The following is a 26861-nucleotide window of genomic DNA, read 5'->3' on the forward strand; positions in this document are numbered from 1 at the left end:
AATCTGGGCGTGTCAGTCGCACAGGTACGTACCTCGGCATCAGGAAATGGAAGGATGCGACCTCAAGATACGGGAACACCTACCCCGCTTTCCAACGTCTATTGGCCGGATTGCAGCTGCGACCCGCCTTTTTGGCATTACGTAGCACCCGGGCGCCCTTTGGTCTGGAACCATTAACCGTCGCCTTCCCAAGCTTCTTCCGTCAGAAACGTTCTGATAGATATGAACGCTCTGTGACAACATGGGTGCCAGCGACTCGAAGCTCGTCTTCAAGAAGGGCATCTTCAGGCTGTCTGAGGAGCGTCACATCCCGGCCGATGACCCTTACTGGACTTCTGTAGGTACTCCTGCATCGTGTCTTCTTCCCAGGCAACGTCTACTGACCACATTTCGACAGTTTTGGGAGCTCCCCGAATCCTCAGAGGACATCTTCAGCCTCTTTGCCCCCGCCGACATTCGTCGCACCAGAGATAAAGCCCTCGAAAACCTAGAAACCCTGATACTTGCAATCACATCTCGACTGTTCATATTGCGCCATCATCCCTCGTTCCCCGACCCTGAGATCGCACCTGAACGAGACGCTCTGAACTGTATTCGAGTCCTGACGCGCATTCTACCCTTCATCTACGAGGCTGATAACCTTCAACAATGGGAAGAAACATTCTTCTGGGGGGCTAGGCGGAAGAGGACGAGGCAATCCGCCATTGCCAACGAAGTGTTGTTCGACGGAGCCCAGGATGGCCCGCGATCGCCGAAGCCGAGGAACGACCCTGAAGACTTCGAAGACGCCAAGCCTCTCGCCGAGGAGCTTATCGACACTCTCGTAGACTTGCTGTTCTTTTCCGATCTCACCTTACCCAAACAACCCAATGGACGCTCGAAAGTCACGTACGCCATCTGGCAGAGTGGCGTGGGCTGCAATACCGCAGTAACTACCACCAAGGAGTTCGAAAGCAACCGTAGCGAGATTCTCCGCCTGCTCATGACCATGACAAGTCAGAGCATGTATATGTCACCCAACGCTCTTCCACAAAAGGGTGTCCGGGCCTTGACCCACATTTGTACATGCCCCGACAAGCAGGTCGTGTTGTCGGTTCTCTGCTCGCTGCTGAATACTGTACGTGCATGCATATTGCGGCTCCAATAGACGGAACTATCGCTGACAGGAACAGACCCTAAAGTACAACCCAGCCACCTGGCGTGTTCCTTACAACACGCTCGTCTTCAAAGACGAGAAGCAGATTCTGGTGACTTACACACTACAACTGCTGCTGGTATTCTTGCTGTATCCAATACCCGAGCAGGATGGCACGACGCCCAAGAACTTTTATCGTCATTTCCTTGGAAGACTTCATCGCCCCCAGGACTTTCAGTTCATCGTCGATGGTATGACGCGAATTCTCAACCAGCCGCTCCAGGAGAAGAGCTCGTATATTCCCAGCGGACAAACGGGGGCCAAGTTCGCTCCAGAAATCATCATGCTTTTCTGGGAAATTACGCAGTGCAACAAACGATTCCGTTCATTCATCATCGATACAGAGCGACTGACGGATTTTCTCGTCCTGACACTTTTCTACGCTCTGGAGTACAAGAATGATCCGTCCAAGCAAGGGGTAGTGCGGATGTGTGCCTTCTTGCTCCAAACTTTGAGTGTGGAAAAGAACTTTGGCACCAATCTCAACCGCACTTTTGGGCGACAAGAAAGTCTGCCTTTGACCATCAGAATACCAGGATTCAGCGGAACATACGCTGACTTCTTGATCCACGTGAGCAATGTTATTGCGCTGAAATGAAACTCTGCTAACTGTGGCTAGTCAATCTACAATCTCATCACCACTAGTCAAGGCAGACTGAACGCTATCTACCCAGCATTGTTGGCTGTGATCAACAATATCGCCCCTTACCTCGAAGGACTCAGTCCGGCATCTGCATCGAAGCTGATGCAGCTATTCTCTTCCATGTCGTCCCCCTCGTTTCTTCTGGCAAATGATAGTAACCACGACCTCCTGAGGTCACTAATGGAGTCCATCAACTCAGTCGTCGAGCATCAGTACCAAAGTAAGTTTACCGCCTTACGGATGTAGGGTGCAGCTTTGCACCCGCATCGCCAAAACCACACTTTTCTAACGACCGAACAGAGAATCCAGAGTTGATCTTCTCGATCTTGCGCAACAAGAAGCGCATTGAAGCACTGCGTACTTTCACGCTTGAGAGTGGTCAGGAGGAGATTGAGAGACGCAACCGTCGCCGCAAAGAGGCTGCGGCTAGTGGTGATGGATTAGAACCAAGTTCGGTCAGAAGCTCCGTTGAAAGCCTCCGCAGCCCGACGACTTCGCAAGCTCGGCAACCCACCCTCAGCGATGTGCCTGAAGAAGATGGAACTTTCGCGATCGGGGATGACGACGACGATAGCGATGACGATGATGACGAAGACGAAGACGATCATCGCCCCACGCCAGCTCAGTCTACTACAAGCGAGAACCCGTCCGTCACATCGTCCCAAGCTGAATTTGCAGAGGATGCAGTTCCTACGCAACTTCGCGGCATGTCGGAGAAGGCCAGGGGAAAGATGCCCGCTGGCGTACCTAATTTCTCCCGACAGAACAGCACCACAAGTCTCGGCGGCTATTCCACCAGTGGACAATCACAGACCGGCATCTTTGAGCCAAGTGCGCAGTGGATCGAGAGCTGGCTTCCAGAGCTCCCGCTCCATACCATGCTCACTGTGATTCAGCAAGTGTCAGCTCTGCTGCCCCGTCAAGCACTTGCTGGCGAATCCGCCAACCGAGAGACGCTGCAAAAGATACAGGAAATCAGGCTTGTAGGTGTAGATCCAACACCGCCTCGTGTCCATTCGTTCGAGTGGTCACAGTTGTCTCTGGGCTGGTACGAATCACTCCTCTGGGGTTTCGTCTTCACCAGCGAGATTCAGGTTTCTAAGGGTACAGTTGGAATCTGGAACGGGACAGCAATAAAACTGTTCCGCGTCCAAGAAACAGCTCCACAAGGTCCCAGCTTGACCTCACCTAGAGGAGCAGTAGACGCCGTGGGAAGCAACATCGTGTCCCGTATCGGCGCTATGAACCTTCGCGGTGCTCCGGGAGCTGCTGCACCAGGTACTCCGCAGCGCCCTTCGTGAGGCCGGAATCTTCATTTTGAGGCAAGCCGTCTACCGATTCGGACGGATCCAAACACACAAGACTCATGGTCGCGGCAAATGGAACAGAGGGCTTGTCACATCAAACGATTGGACTTGTGGAGGTAATGAAGAACAAGAGATACCTGAGGGGACGACAGCCACCGAATGTGCGGAGACTCGAACTCTTCGTCCTCGAGTCTTCCAAGGGAAGCGTGGTGCATGATTTGCAGCGAGACTACGCGACGAAAGAAGGGATTCTGGAGACGCCCGGAACAGCGCCGGGGTGATACTGGACTTGTGATCAGGTTACAATTGGCGTTGGGAAGATCAGATGTGGCAAAGGACGCGTGTTTGACTATCACACCTAGGCATGAGCAAGCTGCTGAGAATTGCATACACTGAACTGCCTTTATCACACACCTTCTCTGCGGCTGCGACTGACAGACACCAGGCGCGAGTCACTCAGATGGGAATCTGAAAATGATGGGAAACTCAAAGAGTGTGGCTGATGTGGCAAGTTTACCATCCCAACTGAGCAGGGGTTTGGATGAAGCATAGCCAATAGATGCACTAGCTCCAAAATTCCGTCCAAGATTTAGCTTGGTTGATGCAACTCTGTACCTGGCAAAGCCAGCAAAAAGCGGTGATCATTTCCGAATATTGACGGGGATTCGAGTGCACCGCCACATGTCTATCGGTGTGCACCCGTTCTAGACTTGCTATCCCACCTCTGCGACCACTCAGAGGCCTTCCAACACGTAGGGAGGAGTCCAGCCACAATGCCTTCACTCGACCAGGACGACGGCACGACGGACATTGAACATGGAAGCGCTCGCTTGGAATTGTGGAAGGTCCGGACCTTATTAAAGTCCCCGGCGATATCAATGAGACTTTGCAGGGCGTTGGTTCCCAGTTGGGTAACACTTATTGCTTTGGGTTGCTTACGTGGTTGATGCCCTTATTCAATACGCCCCGTCCTTGATTGTTTTCCACTGGCATTTCTTCGCTCTGCTCACCGTCTCTTTGGAGACTTTGTTTATTTTGTTTCCTTCTGGAAAACGAAAAGAAGGATTAAAGTTTGATCTTCAAAGACTATGCCCACTCATCATGGTGACTCCTCTTGAGAACAGCGCCGTCTTGGCAGGTGATGAGATTAGGCCTTACCGCATTCATGTGAGAGATTCTAAGCAAGGTGAGGGGACTTGGTGACTGACTCATTGTACCACAGGTTTCAAGCAAATACCTCGACCTCACGAAGCAAAAGCTGGAACTCACCAGGCTGCCTCATGAAACTTCAGAACCCAAGTCGCAAGACTGGTGGGAGCCGAAACCCCGGATCGAGCCGCTCGTTGACTACTGGTGAGTTACCTCTTCTCTTCCTGAAGCAGAAGAAGCGCGTTGTTAATAGCAGCACGCAAACAGGCTCGAAAAGTTTGACTGGCGACAGCAAGAGAGGCTCTTAAACGCCCAGCTCCCCCAATTCCGTACAGCAGTCCTCATCCCGGGCACCGAGGCTTCCGTGCGGTCTCACTTCATCCACGTCAGGTCTTCTCAAAGCAATGCAGTCCCCCTGCTTTTGATTCCTCCTTTCCCCTTCACCAATCTATCTCTTCAGCATCTTATTCAGCCTCTGGCAGAGCCGGAGGATCCGGAGAATAAGCAGCCTTTCCACGTGGTGATTCCCTCTTTGCCTGGTATCGGCTTCAGCGATGCGCTCCCAAGTAACACATCCGTCATCTCGGCGACGGCAGAGGTTCTCAACACCGTCATGACAAGACTTTCGTACTCGACATATGTCACGACAAACACAGCTTCAGCCGCCTCAAGTCCCGCAGAAATCGACTGGAAAATCGCCAGCTACCTGGCGACGCACTACCCCAACAGCTGCGTAGGCGCCCACTTCATCAACCCGTCCATCAAAGCACCGACTGCGCAGGCAGCGCCTCTGGAGTGGATGAAGTGGTCCATCGCAAAGTTCTTCCGCGCCCCAGTACTGGGTTACCAACGCGAGGACTTCGCTTCCTTGGACCGGGCCTCCAAATCGCCAGCTACCCCTCCGCCAGACATGCTGGAGCCAAATACGCCATCCTTCGCCCTCTGCGACTCGCCGGTCGGGCTCCTCGCGCTCGTGCTCAAGGTCCTCCGCGTCTTGGGAGCGCAGAAGCAGTTCTCACCAACAGAGATCGTCACTCTGACGCAGACGGCGTGGCTTCCCGGCCCCGAGGCCGCACTGCGCTTCTGGGCTCACTGTCTTGCCCACGAGGAGGAGGCGCCGCCGAAGTCGGCTGTGAAGCCCAAGATCGCAATGACGGTGTTCACTGGCGAAGCAGCCACTGGGCCGAGTGATGTCGAAGCGCAAGTTGTCGCGCCCCGTCCGGCGTCAGTCTCATACGCGTGTCCGGCGTGGGCGAGGGTCTCGTACAACCTCCTCCACACGCGGCGGGCATCGGTAACACCGGGCTTGGTCGCTTGGGATGCCCCAGAGCACATTTTTGAAGGGGTCCGCGGCCTGACAAAAGAGCTCCTGGCCATCCCCAATACGCTGAAACGCTCCGACCAGACCATCGAGCCGCTGCAGGGCGTCAGTGTCCAGGGCGATGGCTCACAAGGAGCGCAACAGATGGCTAAGACTACTGGTGGCGATAATGTGCCGTCAACGCCGCAGGCCGAGGCTTCGTGGCGCCTTGAGAGGATTCGCGAGGCTTCGGAGACACCCAACAAGTCGCAAAAGGACGGCGGAGGGGTGGAGGCCGACTTTGATCAGGCTAGCCCTGATACCATCGTGGTCACCCCTCCAGGGAACTGAAAGCTATTAAAAACACGCGTTGGATCTTTGCTTTGTTTGATGATACCAGGATATACGCTTCGCGGTTATGAAGACGATGAACACGATAGAAGGAAGCGATTGGATTTGCCTAGATGAAAGGTCGATTTCCTCACTTGCTACGGAGGTTTAATTATGATACATAATTTCTCACTTCGGTTTCGTCGACTCTACTTCCAAATTGTGATGCATAGAATAGCCTCGCTCTCTTGCGAATTCGCAGGGTTGAGATTGGCACTATTAATTGCTGTAAAGAAGTATTCACATCACATGGGATTGTGCTGGGTGAAACTTTTGTAGTTACTTCTTGTTGTCTGAATCGCAAGTACTAAAAACCGTTGAAAAACATGACTTAACAAAAACATATCAAGACACAACCGAGCAACTTCGTTTCTATCCTCAGTCAACATGAGACGCGCGCATCATGATACGCACGACTCCTTGCCTGCGCTGTAACAACGACATGTCGCTCTGGCACCTAGTTGGATCCACAGCCTCGTTCTGCCCATCCAGAACGTCCACACAATCATAGCGCAATACTATCCATGTCCTCAGTCAAGGTTTGTTCGCTTCAAGACTCACCTTAGTTCCAACTTGGGCTCGCCTTGGCCTACCCTTGGAGATTGGCCAGAAACGCGACGAGGACGGCAGCATAAGTACAGGCCCCTACACCTACGACCAGCATGGTGGCCCCTTGGTGACAAAACATCATGGCCATGAACAGGAGGGTGAAGCTAGTCACAAGACATACGGCGCCTGCTGTGCTCATGTCTGGGAAGATGTAGAGAAATATGATCGGCAGCAACAGGACGATTGCGTAGACCAGTATGGCAAGTCCTTTGCAGAACATCTCCATGCCTCCCGTCAGCAGAGGAGACGCAAACTTCTGCTCCTCCGTTCTCTTGTCCTTGAAGAGTAGCTATGAAGACAGGCAAAGTCAGCAAAGTATCCGCCGATGCTCCATTTTGTTCTTGATAGCTTACCAACACAAGCCACCTCGGGAGCAGGTACATCCAGCCTGTGATTGTCCGCCATAGCGGATCCGTCGCCGTACTGACGAAATCGTCTGGGTGACTCAGATACTCCATTTCTTCCTCGTTCAGGTAACCGTCATCTTTAATCTTGTTGCATCGATTCCAGAACTCGGGCTCTCGTACTTCGTGGAGTGATCGTAAGGTCTTCTCGTTGAACATCATCTGGTCTTGTGTCATCAGTCAGAATCGCTTTGTCAATTTTGCAGCTGCCGGAACACCTTACGATGGTTGTTTAGAAGAGGCCATATCTCCTGTATCACTTGAGATATCTTTTGTGGGACGCTGTTGCCTTGTTGCTCGCTGAGTAGTGAGGCTTCTCCCGCAGGGGCTCGCTCGCCAGCTAGACCGTCATCTATCTCTCCTGTGGTCTCTGTGAGATCATCTGGTGCTCTGGTACTAGCCATTAGATGGTCCAACTCGAACAGTCTCCTTGCCAAGGCTGCGAGTCTGTGATGGGAGTCTAGAAGGCATCGTTGCAGTAGATAGCCGAATTTTCGGTGGATCGCAGTGTTCTCGAATCCCTCTTGCTCGGCGGCTAGGCGTGACCAGCCTTCCGGGTACCGATTAACTTGATGCATGTTAGACTCGTATGAGCCGAGGTTCTTCTGATGCTTGTGCTCACTCTGGGAACTATAGACATAGTCTGCGGATCGGACGGAAGTGTTACTCGGATCCACTGCTTGCTGTGTCAGTAAGGTGAACCGGTGTAAGGAGCAGTGGGACACGCACGCTGTGAAGAAGCAGCTGTCTGTGGATAAAAGCCGCATTCATGAAGGATAGACCTGATCAGGTTCGTGGAAGGAGCACTAGTCGTTGTGGATATGCTGTTCTCGCCGTGGCCGGCTTCGATATCAGTAGAAAGTGTAGTTGTCATGATAAGAAAAGGATCGTATTCGTCTGATCTTCCTTCTGGAATCTCGCAAGAATTAGATGACTTAGGACTCCATTTTATAGACGAAGGCTAGAAGTGGGAGCGCCCAGATCGTCATGTCGGCGTGGAACGAGTTGGGTGCTCCAGCCTTGCCAACATTGCCAACAAAATGGCGATGTTGGTCGGCGGTCCCTCAGTTTGGACCCCACCTTATGAGGTGGTGTAGGGAGACAGGATATGATGGGCAAAGGCAGATCTTAGGCGCCCTGATATGGTGAGTTGTCTGCCTGCTCTTGAGATACTTGGTTGAAGATGTTCTGTTGCGGTGAGCGATGGTGTGTTGATCTGCTGACCGATTCGTCGCCTTCGTGATGGTTTCGGGCGTAAAGAAGACGCAAGAGAAGCAGGCCGAGTTCACATGATGTTGAAGAAGGTTTGAATGTGCTGCTTGACAGCAGAGTTCCAACATTGTAGAAGTACGCTCACAGGTCGAGTAGGTCGTGACAGCAGGTGGGTGTGCACAAATTAGTACTGAGATGTACACGCCAGCGACGATGACGAAAATAGATCTTCAATCAGAGACATTTAGGGAATTTCAGATTCTCACCGCTCTCTTCGTGGTGCAGTTGCCAATCTTCTCAGCCTCTATCGGGCCGCAAGAAAGTGGGATAGCGCCCTATCAGCTCGGGTCGCAAGGAGTCGGCAATCCAAAGAGGATCGGCCCGGTATCCTGTGGAAGAAGTGAAGAAAACCAGGCTGAGGAAGACTGAGTACACACATCATCATTGGTTTGATCAGTCAGGTCGACATGACCTGAAGTATAGGGAGGCATTGGAGCTACTGCCAGTTTGGATCTCTGCCAGTACTGCGGGGGTAACGCCACACTCCTCTTCGCGACAGCAGAGCAGCGACCAGTGGCCCCCCAAGATCTGTTACGAGCTATTTCCGATTCATTCGAGATTGAGAGTCAATGGTTTGTAAAGCAATGGGAATGAAAAGGGGAACTGGGAGGGTCATATTGCTGGATGAGCGAGTCCGGACCGGCCCACCGAGGCGGCCCCGCGATGGGATCCCATCGTACAAGTTCTGAATCTTCCCCAGATCATCATTGTCGCGCATTTGATCATGAAAACAAAGGGGGGCTAGTGTTTGCCCATGCTGTACAACCAACATTCGATTCAGGAGAAATGCCGCAGCAGAACGTGCTGTGATCTCGCAAAGAGAAGTTCATAAATACAAATGAAAAACCCGAAGACCTTGATTGATGCAGATGGCTTATGTATCGGACCAAAGGAGTGTGTTTGACTCGCCATATCAATTCAATTTGGCAAGTCTCCCCACGTCTTTCGCATGACGCGGCCATCTCGGACTGTGTCCCCTGGGGGAAAGGTGGGAACTGCGAGTGGTGTCAACCCATGCCACCACGCCAGACGCTTTCTAATACGCGCGGTTAATGCGCGAGCCAACAAAAGCCTCATCTCCAGATGAATAATGCAACCTTCATGGTGGAAACCTGGGACGCCCACCCGATACGAGCGAATATATGCATGGCTACGGCCGGGAAGCGCTGGCATTAGATAGAATTGTGCACCGGGGGAAGCCTGTGCAACGTTTGGCGTTCCTATTTATGGTTTAGTCGCCCATGAATTCGACACTGGTTGGTCTAGTCAGCTCCCGTCTCTGGGATTCGCGCAGAATCGGATCTACTGAACATGTGAGACGGCTGGCTTGCGAGCCGTCCCTTGATGACATACATCAGCCTTATGGGGTCACCTAAAGGCAACGACATCTGTCTATTCTTCCACATGAATGATTTTGCTCGGTATTTTCCCTCCAATTTTTGCAGACTTATCCACTGACGTATTTGCTAGTGGTTTCTGTTGATTCAGCAACATCTCCGCCGTACACCATTCTGCCCGCAATTCTCAAACATCTCAAACATCCGCCATAGCTATGCTCGGTGCCATGCTGTACCGCTTGCTGAGCCTGTGAAAGGAAACGAAACTACTCCGGGTGATAGCCTCAGTGTGGCGAGTGCATTTCCAATGTCCGCAATCGAATGGCACGGTTACGCGGTTGAATTGGAGAGATTTGTCGCTATCGTCGGTTCGCAACCATTACCGCCAAGACCTGATGGCAGATCGGTGTGGTCCCTGCTTCATCCAGGGTCGTAATTTTGCCAGCGCAAAATTCAATGGGCGGCGGTAGATTCAATGGCTCTATGTCTGTCGCAGGTCCCAAACTCCGCGCAGACGGCGTGGATTTGTCCATGGAATTGGATGGGCAAATGAAAGCTTGGTGGGAGGGAAGGGGGCTTCCGGCGACGGCAGCAGCCATGCAGATCTAACCACCTCTTCAGCCCCAGGTGAGGGGGATTCTCTTCCCCTGTCACCGGTTTCGTTGGTCCCAAGCACACATGGTTTGATTCGCTGGGTCGCTCACCTTGACCGAACCAGAACAGACCACCCCAGCCTGTCGTTCACGGTAGACAACCAGGATTCCTTCGATTCTAGCAGTCAATCACGCATTGCATGCTGAAGCTGGATGTCTTCGATCGCAGGCCGGCGCACGCGTCGGGCAGACCAACGCCAACGCCAACGCGTCACCAGAATCGCGTGACAGCTGCAGAGGAACAGGACGGGTCTCCCAGCGAAGGAGCTTTGCAGAAGGGTCCCTGTATGACACCAAAGCTGTGCTCCTGGCTGTGTTTACCGCCAACGCACTACGGGCACGCATGTTGCAATCTCAACCGACCAGGCCCGGAACGCCACCGCAAGCCCCCCTTCCCCTGCTGGCGAGGGAGTTCATCAGACGCGGCACATGAGGACCGTGCCGCCCCGGCACCACAGCCGGGGGAGGATACCTGAGCCCCCAAGTCCCCTTGAGCTGATATGCGAAGTTATCGCTCTGCTCTGAGGTGTGGTATTCATGGGTGAGGAAAGTGCCGGGGTAGGTGACGCGGGACGCCTTCTTCCCCGGCTCCCCACGAACCAACCACCACGCCCGACTTCGTGCTTCCGCTGGTGTTTTGCACATTCGATACGCCCCTAGGCTTGTTCACTGACTTGTCTTGCGGCGCAGTGCCTAGGAGACGCCGCATCGTGCCCTCGAACGTACTCGGCTGCATCGACGGCCGCATGGTAGCAAGGAGAAGCGAGGACTAGCTAGCCTCAAGTTTGAACATCGTCAGCTGTCGGGATCTCTGTCATGTCTGATCACGCATACGGGGCAGACAGACCTTGCTTCCTTCTTCTAGGGCACACAACTGAAGAATAAAACTACGATGGTAGCAAAATTGACTCTGGTTTCCTATAAATACGCCCCCTTCCAACCCCCTCAGTATCGCGAGCTGGACAGCGATGCAATTTTCTGTCCCCCGACAAGCCTCCGACTGCGACTTCTTGCGTATTCAAACCACTGACTGTCACGCGTCTTGTCCTTTGCTCAGCGCGACTTTGCGACGAATACCATGTCTTTCACCACCGAGCTTGAGAGACAACTGTGAGCATGAACGACTGCTTTGGTGGCCTCGTGGAACTCTTTGAAGCTGACTGATGGCAACTGCAGAAAACCACAAGGCTGTTCCTCTTCGAAACCCAGCCAGATCTACACCGGAGACAAATCAACTAGACCAACCCAACCTAAGCCAAAGCCACAGTAGTCCTACCAAGCACCCATCGGGCCGCCGAGTGCGGATAGTCAGCACCAGCGGATTCTCGTGACGGAACATATTTGCACGGCAATAGGGTCTCAGACAACTCGTCATCTCCTACTAGTCTTTGCGTTTCTGGTTGGAACATGAGAAAGCGTTGGCGGCAGTAGTCGTTGTAGACATTATCATGGGGGCTGCTACTCGAAACTAAGCTACGAGACCAACGAAGACTAGAAAAAAATAAATCTTAGTTTCGGGGAAGACCATACACTTGAAAGGCATATTAACAGACTTGACGCGGGCCGCGGCCTCTAACGCCCTCGGCATGATAAGGTGTGGGCAGAACCTCCCAGCTGCGCAGCCCATACCTTACGTGCGGTCCAGATCCGTCTTAGCCTGGCAATTCGAAGCGAGAGGTTCCATCAGACACACAGACCAGAACCGTTGATCGTGACAGTGACTCTCACAACCGACAGTCCGGGTAGTCCACCCGTTGGCCACCCCCTCCCCGGCTCCCTCAGCCCTTGCCCCTCCCGCGGAAGCAGAAACTTAAGTTCCTCGGCTGAGCCTCGCCCCTCCAATGGCGGGCGAAATGTCCATCCCGCGTCTGTAGAAGTGCACGTTTCCCATGAGCTCCCCGGGCGGTCGGCATCCATTCGTTCTCTTTATGAGGGCCTGCACGTCGACGTTCCCGGACGCGTCGACTGCCGCCACGCGACTGGGGGCCCCGGCTCACCACTATCTCCCATAGCATAGCAGAGCCTCCTAGATGTGGACATTGTTCGAGACCAGGAATGTCCGCGATCGATCAAACTATTCTGGAAATAGCGCTTGGCACCAGGCCCTGCACAAAGTCTGTGAATTACGACCCATTCACTATCCTCAAGGATGGGCCTGCAGGGACACGAAATATAAGTCCTACGGGAATAAAGAAAATGAATTCAAATGTTGTGATATTGAGCTTACTTCGAAGAGGATACCTGAATACTTGACCGTAGAAGCACCAAGGACGTGCCTTGAACTCATGGATCGCCATACTTCCTTCGTACCGTTGTAGGAGTATAAATTAGCCAGTGAACTGTATGACGGGAAGCAAACCCCATGCAATTTGATGCTCGAAATCCAAGCACTCAGTTCCTCACAACAGGCAAAAGAATACGAAAACCTTCCAAAGCGGCGTTCAGCCAAGGCGAGATTCTGGAAAAGAATGTGTACAAGTCGCCAATCTGATCATTTGATAGGTGTCTATCATCCAGTGACAGTATCCGACGGTCACTCTGTTTCGGGTTGCGTCAGCTTATAAGGCTCTTGTGCGAATTTGATCTGTTCAAATGTATGCGAATGAGTGGCTCACAAACAGGCTCCTTCAAATCCATCGCGTAGCAACTCAGGACAAAGCACTGAGACATTCCTGAAAAGTGTCACAACTCTGCTCGAAATTGGAACTTGAATCTGGTCATTAGCACAATTCCAGCTGTCATCCGTAATTCTCGTTGTCGAGACCAGTGTCTTCTCACTTGAACCCAAAACATCTAGTACCGCTCTTGTTCGCTACCTCGCGTGACTTTGGCGATACTCATGGGAAATGATGCAGGGGATCTCAGAACGAGAAGTCCATATACGGTTTATGAAGTCCTCGTCAGAGCGGAACGTAAATAGAAGGGCCTTGTCGTCCAAAATGAGGTGTCCCTCAATCTCGTAGACATGGGCCTCAAGAGACCCGTAATACCATTATTCGCGAAGCTTTTGTGACCGAATGACCTCGGCAGCGAGCAGTATCACCAAGACTGTTACTCCCTGTGATGGTTGGAAGTATTTTCTGTGCGACATTTGGGCGAACCAAACGCGCTGAGAAGGATGTCTCGCTTGTGCTCGAAACCGCTCATTGGGCACTGTGATACAGCTTCACGGATTCTTTTGTCATAAAGCGCCGGATCTCTAAAAAATCAATAATAAGGAATGGAATTCCGCAATCCTATTAGCTATGGCAAGGGCATGAATAAGAAAGGCATACGGAGGCTGTCACCGATGTGCTGCTCGAAATTTATCTTGCTGGCCTGGCTGTTAGCTTCGGCGCCAGTCTCGGCTATCTTTAGAAAGCCGAATCTTGTTGCGCGTAATGGTAATCCTGGAAATAGTGACTTTTTAAGAAGAACGCTTTGCTCATGTGAGAGGATGGATCTCCCCTTGTGGGCTTCTTCCGATTTTATTGACTTTCAACAGTAGTTGTTCTCGGAGATCACGCTTATATTGACGGTGGAGAGATTGCTGTCCTGGTCAATGTAAAGAACGAGTCCACGTATGATCATCCATCATGGCAACGTAAGTAGACTTCTATCTCTATCAATTTCTTCAATGGGCTGACGTCAAATAACCATTCTCGGACAGTAAATGATACGCTTTCCATCGACTTACGAAAGTCATGGAGCTCGTTGGATGTTGAAATCAAGGCGATACCAAAGCCAGCTGCTATTCCAGTACTAGACGGCCAAGCTATGTGAAGAGACCGGTCTTCCAAAGCCTTTTATGATGGTAACATTCTGAAGCAAAGCTCACTATGTGACCCAAAGTCGCGGGTGCTGAGGCAAGACAGCTTTGTCTGACATTGCATACCGATGTCTGAATAACATTTGTGCGACGAACAGGACTGGCCCAAAGGTGGCATTGGCTAAACATGGTTCACTCATATCAGGTCGATGCTAATTTATCCCAGATTCAGGATTCTCGAGGTAGAAATCGGCTGGAAATTCTGCCACAAAGATCGATTGCAAAAGTCGTGTTTAGGCTGATGACGGATCATCGTAAGCCACTTACAAGACATCTGCGGTTCGTCAGCGCCACAAAGGAATGGTTCTACTTGACATCTAACGTACCGAATCCAGACATGACACGAGGGTTCAGCTCAAAATTCGCCAAGGCCTTTCTGCAGAAAGTAGCTTGGAATGATTCCGGACACGCATGCAAGAGCCTCTGCAGCCCACCCTGGATTCCCGGCGATTGGAGTCATGCACGGTAATGGGGCTGTGGGAAAGGCATCAAAGGTTTATAACTTGATGAGAGTCGCACAGTCGGAAACGTATGCGTGCAATCGAGCTTCCTACTCATGGATTTTGGGATTTTCAACAGTGACTCGGAAACACTCGAGAAAAGCCCGTCGGTGCTGACGGGAATAGATAAAGAGCTTATCCCAATGAGCATCTCAAAAAGAGGAAGATAACTGAACGAATTGATTCGATATCAGTAATTCGTAATTCCCGCAACGGAGCGGTGTCTGAATCAAGACACGCTGCGCGGGACTTTGGCGAATATGGCGGGTGTTTGAATCCCGTTGATTGCCTCAGCTCACATGGATTAGGAAATAAGCAGTACTGTTCTCTTTAGTAGCACATGTGGCGTATAGGCGTATTTTGCAAGACCTTGGAGCGAGGGCGGGGCGTCGACCGGATCAAGTCTCGGTTTCCTCATAGATCTGCCATATGCTGCGTTGTCCAGTGTCCCCTGACATCGCACGCATCACTTCTTTACCCTGTTTATTATTCCATGCTTTTGATCTTCTGAAGGACTCGCGATATCATAGCGCGGACATAGAGAACAATGCGCTACTCAGCGTTCTATTGGCTGTCTCTACTGGCAGTCTCAACGCAGTACTGGCTCACGCTCGGGCAAGCAACAAGCAATCCTAAGAATGAGGATTTCTTGCGGAGATCGCTTTGTTCAGGTGAGGTGCTCAGTTTCCGACCCGACAGCCTACCACTAACATCTCAAAGCTACTGTCAACGGAAACTACGTCTACATCGACGGTGGTGAGATCTCGTGGATGCGTAATGGGGAAAATGCGCTATCGGAGCATCATCCATCGCAGTCTGGTGAGTATTCTAGAAGTAGCGAAATGGAAGATGTGAGCTCACGCAAGGCATCTCCTGAGTAGTCAACTTTACGCTTTCTATCGATCTGCAATCATCATGGAACACTTCCATTGTCGATATAAAAACCTCAGACAAAGCCACTATGCCGAGGTTGAACTTCCAAGCAATATGGAGAGACCACAATTCGAGAGGTTTCTATGTATGGGGCGGTGAAACCCCATACAAAAATAAGGTAAAGCCCTCGAATATCTGGCTCTTTGAGGCCGATCAAAATGGTAAAGGTTTCTGGAAAAATGCCACCATCGACAACCGCGAAGATTTCAACAGGCTTAAGCAGCCAAAAGGGGGGGCCTATGCTCAGAGCAAAAACATGGCGTACTATTTTGGTGGCTTCGCCTCGCCGAAAACGGATAGTTCCATAGCAGGTTTCGAGCGCGAGCGTGTTGCACTTCCAGGGCTTGTGTCGTATAATATGTCCAGCATGCAGGTTGCCAATACCTCATCGGATGGATTTGGAGATTACAATACTTTCAGAGATGGTTCCATGGAGGCCATACCCTTCGGTCCTGAGGGATTGCTCCTTGTCCTCGGCGGATCACAAGCTCCTCCGTTAGCAAATACCGATGAGGATTGGAATTTGATGGATTTTAGGCATGTGTTCATATACGATCTCAAAGGTGAGGGTTGGTAGTCACCCCTTGATATGGCATGCTGACATGCGATCAGCCCGAAAATGGCACAAGCAACAGACTACAGGAGATCAGCCAACCCCAAGAGACAAGTTTTGTACGGTGGGTGTTGATGGACCAAACAACACATTTGACATGTAAGTCGAAGACTAAGAAGCGCATCACGCATACTAATACATATGCATATGATTAGTTTCATGTATGGTGGTCGCATAGGGAAAGATGGTATATCCGACGAGGTTCACGTTTTGACTTTGCCCGGATTCCGCTTCTTCAAAGCCAAGAGTCCTGGTTCAACCACCGCCCGCTTGAATCATGCCTGCGTTCTCATTGGCAATCGTCACATGCTCTCTATCGGAGGATCGAGCGACTATGAGCCTCCTGCATCTTGGAACAATCGTGACCCTTGGACGCGTGGGCTTGGCGTATTTGATTTGACGCAAATGACTTGGTCAAACAAGTACAACGGGACAGCAGCTAAATATGACAGTCCAGCGGTGGTAAGGCAATGGTACGACAGTGGTGGAATGAATGAAATCGCCTGGAATAAGGACGTGGAGTCATTATTTGCTCTAAGTAGGTGAGAAAAAAGACACAAAGATGACTAGAGAACTGACTGGAGGATTCGACAGAACCTACGTCTGACCCAACTAGCAACGCAAGGCCCGATGAAGTTGCCAAACCGAATGTAGGAGCGATCGTGGGTGCAGTGGTAGGTGGTGTAGTTGGATTGGCTTTGACAATAGGCCTTGTTCTGTTCTTCTTGAGACGTAAGAAGCGAAAAGCGGCAGAGGCTGAGTATGTCTCCGACGAAACAACCGCAAACCCACCAGCGTACGAAAAGCGTGGCCCGGAGATTCAACAGGCGCCTGGCTTGGATGACATAGCTCACAGGACCTCTGCGGCTCCAGATGTTCACGAGATGTCTGGAAATCTTACTGCGGTCGAGTTGCCAGGGGATCATGGGACGTATGAGGAGAACCATTCGAATAACAGAAATGAGGTGGCCGGATGAGCTCTTCAAGCAGGTTGTTGTGCTCTTCGGCCCTGTAGCGAAAAAGATTCTGGAAAAGGTGATACGTAAGCAAAACAAGGATAATATTGCGGATTTTACGCCGGGGAACATACCTTAAGGAAATATCAAAAAGAATAGTTCTTCAACGACGGGCTTTTATTAATTAGATTCGTGCTAGCAGTGATACATTGCCGAAATAGCAAGTGCAATGTTGGAGTACGTAGGTCTTGAAGATGGAACCGTCATATCTTAGAAACTTGTTTTCTCTAGCGTCGTTAATGGAATAACAACAGAGGTTTTGTCCGCAGATTACCGTCTTTGGTTTAGTTCTGGCAAGTCGAAGCTTGCTCCTACTTTGTCCAAGGCTTCCCAACCTGGGGCCATGAGCCTGGAGGAAACAGCTTTCCATGTGCTCTCGATCTTGAATCCGACCAGCCTTGTGAATTTGGGTTCCTACTCTGGCCGTAACTATCTACAGCCATACTTACTGATAGGAGTGGAAAGAGTTGAAATGGGGAAGTTGCAAGCACGACGTTGAAATTAGACATCCCCGATAAATTGCGGCGGAGGTCAGTGCACCACAGAGGCACTCAACAATGGATCCCACCTTCCCCTCCCCCACCTCACGGCAACTTCATCTCTCCCCGGATTTTCCTTCCAACCTCCTCAACTTCATTCATCAACCTAGACCTCATTCTCGGGATTTTATACAATGAGCATGCACTCCGCAAATTCACATCGACAAAGATGCACGCCCGTAAATTGGACTGACGCCTCAAGACCTGTCTCTGGAAAAGCTCTACGCATTGCCCCTCGATTGAGTGTCAACGGTCCGGCGTCATGTCACATTCGGAGCAAAACAAGCATCACGTCTCGGAGAGAATCATTAACAGCCGGCCTTTTTCCACGGCACAGAAGAGCCAACTTTGATTGTCAACCGGTACACCCCTGGACAGTCACAGACGGCACCCCTCGCCGACAGCAACTCGCAATTTCGAATGCGTACCGCGATTGGTTCAGCTTCACCTTGGCTCTGCCGGTGGACTAGGGTTGAGGGGCCGCTGATGCTCTCGTCAGGCTCGTCGGCAACATCTCCGCTAGAAAATACCCCTCTAGACCGGTTGACTACGACCCTATTTCTTCAGCCAGGAGTTTTCAAAGAACCGTCCCGTTAGCTGACAACAAGGCGCGAATCGGATTGCACATGGGCAACTGCACGTTCGCTCACGATTGTTGAAGCATACCCCGCATGGTGCAGATGATATGCCTAGCCCACGACAAGGAGGGATAATACGGTTGCCATCCAAGTCCCGACTCCACCTATCACACTGGCGATCTCTGCCGTCGGCCGTCTCCTTCCGACTACACATCGAGCCAAGCGTAACCCTCGACAATCCTCCCCCGATCTGACGCTTCGGGAACTAACTGCCTTAGCTCAACAAGCATACGAGCCGTTCCTCTGCCTCGCCAATGGTGGTCCCAACGCAATAAGCCGTGCCTGAAGCACATCTCTCCAGCCACCTCTTCTGTGGTACGTCGGTAACGTTGTCCTCTCCGCGAACCTTGATCGACGCTCTGCAGTCACACCACTCCATCGCCGCTGAGAATAACCATATTTTCAGAAGTGCCTCGCGTTAGCTTGCTGATCCAGCCAACCTGCATACATGACAGTCGGCTGGTAGGCACCCATTTCAAAGAGAAAATCCGGGGGTTGTAACGCACATGGCCATTTGTCCAGGCTTGTTGTGGTGGGTAGGACGAGGCTAAGGTTTAAACGTCTTGTCGATGCCGGGCGCGCTTACACTTGACACCATGTTCCCGAACTCTGCCCATTTCTCGGGCAGGCGCACAAAAGTCGGGCGGCTTTCAACCGGCCAAGGGTGTATGTTGCACGCTGTCCGGACACCCTTACCATGCAGAGAGTAAGCTTAGGTCTCCTGGTTGTACACGGACGGATCGGGAGCGATTACTCGGCTACCCGCCATGAGACAGCAGGCACCAGAGGATTTCGTATATGCCTCTACGATGTCTTTCCGTTACCTCACACAAGGTGCTACCATTGCCTCAATCGAAGCCAATTGTGGCTGCCGCAGGATGTCTCTGTCTGACTGCTGTGGCGGTAATGACGATCTTGGTCGCGGTGACAAGATGACGGCTTTGGCAATAGGAAGCTTCGCGCCAGACTTGGCCCGTCTTGCACTCTTTGTCTTTGTATCACCAGGTCGAGACCCGAGTCAACAGTCTGGCAATACGATGGTGTGCGCGATTCACGGGCAGAACCATGTAGGCTCGCAGAACGCGGTTCAAAGGCATGCATGTACGGAGTGGACAAGCCGTGGACAAGCGGTCCTACAGCTCACAGCCTCCGAGGTTGCCCAATCCGACTAGAGATCCTGTGCTGGCCGACCCGTCGACCGGCCAGCTGCGGATGCTGTTCGGCAGGTGTCAGACAGTCTGATAGCCATGCGGATCATGGGTGTCGGATGGGTCGAGCGACGGACTTGCGAAACACCTGGTGCTTCTGCTGCAACTCTTCACAGGCATGTCTTCGGCCGACAAGTAGATGCGACTTGGAGAGCAGGACAGGCCGCCGGCATCGTGTTTTGGTTGTTGACTCTGCTGTCGTACCATCGTGGCTTACCGTCCCTGGTTCAAGGCTCACAGCCTTTTGCCGCGCCGTCTAGTTTCATCAGAGGACGAGATGTTCGCTATCAACCGACAGGCATAATGCGGCCGGATCAAAGAGGAAGGATGTGAATGCCCTCCGCTGGGACCGACCGCGGTTGAAGCCCCCCCGGAACCCTCGGCTGAACGGTACCTCAGATGCTACCTTGCAAAGGAACCGCGGCTGATGAGGGGATCAACTCTTGTCACATTGACGAGCAGATCGAACGATTATCGCTGCAATGAGAGCTTAGCTCTTAGACGGAGCTGGCTCCTGGCTCTGTTCGTTGCTTTTTGCCTGTGCAACGCAACCACGGTACCGTCCCGCGCCGTAGTATCGTGGGATAATCAGTCGGATGCGCCAACACAGACAATGGCGTAGCAACCCAGCCTTGATCCCACGGCGTGCACCCAGCGACCCCGCGTCTATCAGGCCTAGATGGCAACCACATGGCAGCCACGCAAGTCTGCAGCTTCGGGGGCGTTATCGGGGTCCAATCGCAACCAAGCAAGGGCAGCATGTAGTTGCTCTTGGCAAGATGCCTCCTTTCTGTTCCTGGTTTTCAGTCAGCCCTCGCTTGCTCCGTCGTCTGGGCCTTCCCGGCTGGGACAGCCGAGATGATGCCGGCTAGGTGATGCCGACGGGATTTCATAGCCAACCAACCACGTTGCAGGAGATGGACATTTCGGGCTGGTTCCCCACAATCCGCGGCATCGAAGGACCGGGGGCGGAGGAGGAGGCGAACGAACATGGGCCGCCGCCGCGGCTTGTCTTTTCTTCACAAACCTAGCCAGACAGCGCTTGAGGAGCATGGGTAGGGGTTCTAAGGCATTCGAGACATGGTGACGAGTTTTTCCACAGAGTGAAGTTCCTTGATGCATATGCAATCGGTCGTTGCTAGCTTCGCCACGGAGGCGAGTTATGACGATGGCTAATATCTCTCGCGATGCATCTTCTCTGACGGAAAGCGCATAAGCGACTGGACGTACGTACAAAATATGTTGGGCAAAAAAACAACGACACAGCATCGTGTGTGCGTGCGTGCCTAACCGACATGGAGTTTCCGTTTCGGATGCTTTCTTTTGCCTCCTCTCCCGCCCTTGGGATTGCACTACCGTCTGCCCCATGCTCGTGAACCAACCAGGAGTGAAGTGAGCCACACACGCCGACCTCATAATATTCAAGTATAGAAAAACAGTGTGTAGATTAGAGATCGAACAGATACACTGTATAACTCGCTTTGCTTGCAGAAGGAGGAGAGAGATTTGGACGTTGTAGGATGGAATGGTATATGTATGTACTAAAAACATGGTCTCGGAAAGGAAAGGTTTTGCTTAAATTTCAAAGTAATGTACAAAAAGCCAACTTGATGACAAGAGACCAGTTGAAAACAACCAAAAGATAGATACACGCAAGAACTCTGAGTCCGGTCAAACGGCGCGCGCGAGAAGGGGTATTTCCGAACAAGACAACCACCAAATCAGGGTAAAGAAAACCTTGACGACGACGCCCGAAGATTTGGCTCAAGCGGAAAAGATGCGTTGTTTGTTGGAAAGCAAGAAATTTGGAGAGAAAATTTGTATGTGCATTTGGGATTTGGATAAGCCTTTGAACAAGAAAAAGACAGAAAAATTGGTTGGAAAAATGTTTGTCGTCAGCACATGAAAAAGAACAAGAAACCGCAGAGAAAACGACAGGTTATGTGACCCAGAGACAAGAAAGCAGCAGCAGAATACCAGTGAAAGAGTTTCGTGTCGTTTGAGCAGCGCGCTCGCCTTTTCTAATAAAGCAGATTTCCCGACCTTTGCCGCCCCCTTTGCCTTTCCCCCTCCCGTTTGAACCAGAAACAGATAGATGCCTGCCATGTTGTGATGATGATGAATTGTTGTTGTGTCTTCCTCCCTTGCCTTTCCTTTGGGTATCTTTACCGACCATGACGTCTTTCCAAAATTGTGTTTTTAAAAGTTTTTTTTTTCCTTGTGTCTTCTCCTCCTCCGGTGTGTTTAGGCCGTGCTGCCGTATGCCTGAGGTGGCGCAGGGCCGGCAGAGGCACCGCTGAAGCTGCGTTTCCTCTTGAGTCCAAAGTCCTGGCCGTGCTCTTCCCTCTGCTGGTGGTGCTCGCCTGCGTGAGGAGGCATGGGGCCGCCGGCGCCGCCAAAGGAGTCGCGCATGGGGGTGCGCGCGTTGGAGGTCGTCATGCTGGCGTGGAAGGCCTGGGAGAAGTCGTTGGGGGCGGCGATGGGGGCCGACATCTGAGGCATGGAGTAGTCCTGGACACCGCCGGGTCGGTGGCCGGGTGTGCGGGGGAGGGAGAAGTCGACAGGGGCGGTAAGGGGCGCCGAGGGGAAGGAGGAGGTGTAAGGGCCTGATGTGGCGAACTGGGCGGATGTGGCACGCGGGGTGGAAGCGTGTCCTGGGGGAGGGACGGAGTTGACGGAGCGGTACTGGTTGCGCAGGTCGAGGCCGAGGGGGACGGTGCCGGAGGAGGCGCGGGCGCGCAGGCGGTTGGGCTGGGACTGGAAGTTTGAGTAGTTCATACCTGGCGGGGAGTGAACCTGGCTTCCAGAGTACGAGCCGGACTCGTAGGAGAGACCGCTGCTTGATGAGCCGCTCATCTGGTCTGGCTGGTAGACGGACTGTTGTCTTCCGCTGAGCTGGGGGCTGGGGGTGGCACCGTGGTGGTAGGAGTTGTAGTCGATCGAGTCACCCTTCCATGACATGCTGGATCGCAGAGGGGAGTTGAGGTTCTCGGACCTCGACCTGTTCATGGTCTCGCGCAGCTGGAGGGGCTGCAGGGGGCGGGCGGGCTGGCCTCTGTGCATCGACATCGAGTTCTCCATGGCGCCCTGGCGAGCAAAGGGGTTCGACGTGCGGGGGCCGGGGCCCATAGGGGAGAGGTGGCTGCCGTAGCCGTAGCGGTGGTCGCCAGTCGAGTTGGGGGTCATGGGGGAGAGGATGTCGGGGCTGCTCATGGCGCCGGGCGGGGTGTAGGACATGCCTCCGAAGCCTGGGCTCATTGATGAGGACGAGATGTGGTCCTCACCGCCCTCTGCTCTCCTTACGTCCACCATCAAGGGTCGGATCATGTGGTCGGCGTAGGCTTGGGTGCCGAAGCCCATGGGCGAGGCGAGGGGAGTGCCGAGGCCGTGGACGGCGCCGTAGGGGGAGTGGAGGGCCTGTACATTGTCAAAGTCGTCAGGGACGGCGCGCATCTTGATCATGCGGTCACGGTCGTCGGCTGTGAGACGCTTGATCTTGGCACGGCTGGTGATTTTGAGTCAGTATGCTGCCATGTTTGGTATGGTGAGTCCGCGAGCAAACTTACCGGTTCTGGAACCAGACTTGAACCTGGCGAGGGCTGAGTCCGGGGATTTCCCTAGACAGGCGTTCTCTGTGGGCGGCATCAGGGTGAGGTTGCTTGGCGAACTCGCTCATGAGGAATCGCGTTTGCTGGTGTGTAAGACTATTGTTGTTGGTCAGCCACATGAGTGCAAGTCAAGTAGTACCAGCTCACTCACCGGAAGCGCTTCATCTTCCTGCGGGCGGCTGTCCGCTCAGCGGCAGTCTGGGGAGTTCCATCTCCGTCGTCAAGCATGTCATCGTCATCAAGGTCGTCGTCCTCATCCTTGCTCAAGGAGCCCTCATCATTCTCGATTTGGACCGTGGGAACATCGCCTGCCGTCGACGAAGGGGCTGAAGCCATCGTTACGCTCTGCGTTTCCGTCGAAGCCATGGTCTCCTGGGGTGCGGCGTCGGCCATCTTCTCTACACTGTTGTGTCGTTGCTCCTGCTTGAGCGTGTGCTGCTGAAGTTCAGGCTCGTCTTCCGGGGTGGGCTGCTTGACCTGTCGAAGGCCAAGGGGGTCCACGGGTCCGCGGCTGTCTGCGGTTGACTCTGACTTTGTTGTGATCTCTATTTGAGTGTTTGCGCCGGCCGAAGTGCGAGGTTCTGAGGAGTCATTGCCGGTCTCGTAGGCCTGCGAGAAGACGTTGTTGTTCTCCGGGGTTGGCAGGTATGAGTACTGCTGGCCCTGCCACTCGGGAGGCGTGGGCAACGGGGCTTCGAACTGGTTCGACATGCGTGGAGGTGTGGCGGGCCCGGGCTTGTGAATGGGGTTCTCAAACTTGCTGTAAGACCAGTGGCTCTGCTCAGTGGTATCGAACTGCCTGGTAACGAGCATTGGGACTGTTGGGAGGTTTGGGCTGATGTGTGTTGGTTGGGGTGTTGACAGACGATCTGAGAAACGTCTGTAGAGGTGTGCTTGGGCCGATGTAGGCGTGGTAAGGAGTGTGGGTGTTTCCTGAAGAGAGAGTGGTGTTGTTCAACGAGTGGCGAGTTCCGAGATCGATGTCCAGATTCAGATGGTGTGATGGCGCATCGAGAACCTTTTCCAAGCGAGTTCTTCTCTTCGTGACGTGAGGATATCAGAGGTGACTAAAGGCACGGCTTCTGATGTCTGTTGTTGATGAACAAGAATAACCGTGGTAGTTGGCAATCTTGTAAAGCTCACACAAAGCTGTGATAGATTGAGGAGCAGAGCAACCGACGGGTCGGGCAACGGGTAGCTCAAATTGACGTCGTAGGGTCAAGGTGTGTAGGTGTCTGGGTTCTAGATGAAGACCAAAGACGGGGGCCCAGAAGCAATTTAATCAAAAAAGAAGAAGGAGTGAATGGATGTGTTGATGCGTCAAGTCAAGTTCGTTTTGGGAAGAGGAAGAGAGGATGATGAAAAAGGGAACGAGGACTTGGCTACCCCAGGTCCCACGAGGTAGGTAGGATCGATCATATATTGTATAAATTTGAGGGTGTGCCAGTTGATAGTATGGCGGGGTCGATCGACTGGGAGGCGTTCCCAGGCCTGGAACTGACAGGCCCCGTTACGTGTGGGCAAGTCCTTGGGATACCCGTGGTTGTAATAAGGCAGTCTGGTAGGGAAGCCCTTGCTCAGTAGTATGACAGAGGTGGAATTAATACCGAAGGGTACTGCCATCCACACGGAGAAATGTCGAGGCTGGATCCGGACAGGAGCAGGGCAAGCACGGGCGGCGGCCACGATGGGATAACGGCTGGTAGGTCTCGTCGAACGACGAGGGTTCAAGGTTGACTTGACGGTAGGTACATACGGTACCTGGTACCTGAGTGAGTGAGCAGTGGTGTCCAAGGTTGAATGAGCAGGGGGTGGGAGGGGGAGGGAAGAAGAAGGAGGAGGACTGGAGGAGGAGCAGGGCCAGGCAAGGCAAGGGAAGGGAACTGAGGACCAGGTACCGTACCGTCGTAGTGGGGATGAAGGCCTCGAAAGGGGACCCGATGCACTGTTTTAAGGCTCATGTCGATTCGAGAAAAGCCGCAGCAGCAGCTCATGTGCCATTCCATGCCCATGCCATGCCATGCCATGCTATGCCAGGCGGGTAGGCATGCCATGGGCATCGAACTGAAGGTCGCCCGCCAGGCCCCCAGGCTGGTCTCCCCCCCGGTGCGTTGGACTCTGGTCAGTGGTGAGGTACTTGAGTGAATTGAGGGTGAGTGAGGGTGAAGGGGGTGTGGTTTGGTGTGGGTGGCAGCTGCTGGTGAAGTTGCGATGTTGCTGCTCACTCCCGTTACTGCTGCTGCTCTTGCTGCTGGTTGCTTTGGCTGAGCCACAGCCGGTCTCCAGTCTCCGGTTGTTCCCAGTCAGTGGGAATTGGGTGGTGAGTGACCCAGTCCATCCAGCATCCAGTCAGTCAGTCAGTCTAGTCCACTCCAGCATCTGTGCGTGTAATGTGTATGGGTGTGGATATTTCTGTACACCAGCCGTGGGTCGTCCATGTCGCTGGCTGCTGCTGGTGCTGGCCTGCTCGCTCGGCTCCTCCTCCACTCCACCCTGGCGCTGTTCGAGAAAACCTGGGCAGAGCCTGGGGAATTCGCTAAAGGCGAGTGACAGACGGACGGACGATAGTAGCAGCTATATCACCGGCGCCCATGGCCTTAAGATTTTCGCGTCGGCTGAATGGCTAATGCCGTGATGTCTGCTGGAACCACACAACCGACGACCAGCCCATCCAGCCCATCCAGCTCAGCCCAGTAATGGCGCGACCTGGTCCGTGTTGCCAGAGATTCGCCAGATTGAGACGACAGATCCTACCATAGTACACAAGAGAGCAGCGGCAGCGGTGACCCAGAACGGGCCTGGCTGATGTTGACACCTGAATCAGTGCAGAGCCAGGCGGACGGTTTTGAGAGAATGAGACAGGGTGCGAACGGGGCCCCCTTCTGGTCTGTTTCCTCACCTCAGGCCCTTCTTTGGGGCGGCCGCAGTGTAAAAAAAGTAGACGGACAGGCACAGCTTGCAGGGCATAGCATGGCATGGTATGGCATGGCATGGGCTTAGGTTCAGGCACAAGGCCTGCTCTCTTGGTGCCCTTCCCTTCGCTCTTGTACGGGATACAGGCATAGGCACCACCGAGGCGGCCGGCCCAAAAATAATTGATGCTAGCTGGGTAGATAGGGTGGGTATGGATCTCTCTCGCTCGCTCGCATTGAGGAGAGCCCGATGAGAAAGAGAGAGAGAGTACTTACTATCCAGTACACACACACGCATCGCAAACCCTTGACAAGTTGACACGGCGGCAGAAAGAGGTTCGGGAAAGAAGAAAATCAAGGAGTGAGAAGGGCATCTCGGCTGGGATATCTGGATGCTGCTCATTGGTCTCTGTGACATTAGCTCAGTGTCGACTCCACGGATGAACGCATGACCGTTGTCGAGCAGCCGGTCGAGGCCACGGCCAATGGGAATGATCATCGATCAAGGGGAGGTGTGGTGGCTGTCACTCTCTCTCAGTCTCTCTCTCTCTCTCTCTCTGCACTCCGTCCCTTCTCTCTCCCAGAGTCTCAAGAGGCTGCTGCGGGGGGCGCGCGACCGGGATGGGATGGGTTGAGGGTGTGCAGAGGCGCGGGACGGGGTGGAGGGATCAGGTGTGCGCTTAGCGAACTCGACCGGCGAAAAAGAAGGGTCGGGAAATCTGGTGGGTGGGGGAAAGAAGAGGGAAGGGGAGCAAGGGTCAGGGTCGTCGCGGCACAGGCGTCGTGTACATACCTACGGTACCTGGCCTGGCACTCCTTTGGCGAGA

General features: G+C 53.1%; 5 protein-coding genes across 5 annotated transcripts; 3 read left to right on the forward strand and 2 right to left on the reverse strand.

Moving 5' to 3' along the window:
* Window positions 1–241: 241 nt before the first annotated feature.
* Window positions 242–3139, forward strand: ftp105 (Ubp5-interacting protein ftp105; the record flags this gene model as incomplete). Its single annotated transcript, XM_032033898.1, has 5 exons — window positions 242–337; window positions 398–1117; window positions 1173–1766; window positions 1815–2058; window positions 2139–3139. The coding sequence occupies 5 exons, from the start codon at window positions 242–244 to the stop codon at window positions 3137–3139; spliced, it is 2655 nt and encodes an 884-aa protein (XP_031886895.1).
* A 1107-nt stretch (window positions 3140–4246) lies between these two features.
* On the forward strand, window positions 4247–5945 carry CGGC5_v003554 (putative epoxide hydrolase; the record flags this gene model as incomplete). Its single annotated transcript, XM_032033897.1, has 3 exons — window positions 4247–4312; window positions 4368–4498; window positions 4562–5945. The coding sequence occupies 3 exons, from the start codon at window positions 4247–4249 to the stop codon at window positions 5943–5945; spliced, it is 1581 nt and encodes a 526-aa protein (XP_031886894.1).
* Window positions 5946–6573: 628 nt separating this feature from the next.
* On the reverse strand, window positions 6574–7871 carry CGGC5_v003555 (uncharacterized protein; the record flags this gene model as incomplete). The annotated part of the gene is made up of 5 exons (XM_032033896.1): window positions 6574–6882; window positions 6947–7164; window positions 7221–7565; window positions 7620–7673; window positions 7727–7871. 5 exons carry the CDS (start codon window positions 7869–7871, stop codon window positions 6574–6576), a joined length of 1071 nt encoding a protein of 356 aa, XP_031886897.1.
* Window positions 7872–15756: 7885 nt separating this feature from the next.
* CGGC5_v003556 (Kelch repeat-containing protein) lies at window positions 15757–17090 on the forward strand (the record flags this gene model as incomplete). Its single annotated transcript, XM_032033895.2, has 4 exons — window positions 15757–16063; window positions 16113–16212; window positions 16269–16651; window positions 16708–17090. 4 exons carry the CDS (start codon window positions 15757–15759, stop codon window positions 17088–17090), a joined length of 1173 nt encoding a protein of 390 aa, XP_031886896.2.
* A 4668-nt stretch (window positions 17091–21758) lies between these two features.
* On the reverse strand, window positions 21759–23935 carry HDG11 (Homeobox-leucine zipper protein HDG11; the record flags this gene model as incomplete). Its single annotated transcript, XM_032033891.1, has 3 exons — window positions 21759–23019; window positions 23081–23218; window positions 23274–23935. 3 exons carry the CDS (start codon window positions 23933–23935, stop codon window positions 21759–21761), a joined length of 2061 nt encoding a protein of 686 aa, XP_031887061.1.
* Window positions 23936–26861: the final 2926 nt, after the last annotated feature.

Source organism: Colletotrichum fructicola (genome assembly GCF_000319635.2).
Source record: "Colletotrichum fructicola Nara gc5 chromosome Unknown KSG_Nara_v1_contig02, whole genome shotgun sequence".
In the NCBI taxonomy this organism is placed as follows: Eukaryota; Fungi; Ascomycota; class Sordariomycetes; order Glomerellales; family Glomerellaceae; genus Colletotrichum; species Colletotrichum fructicola.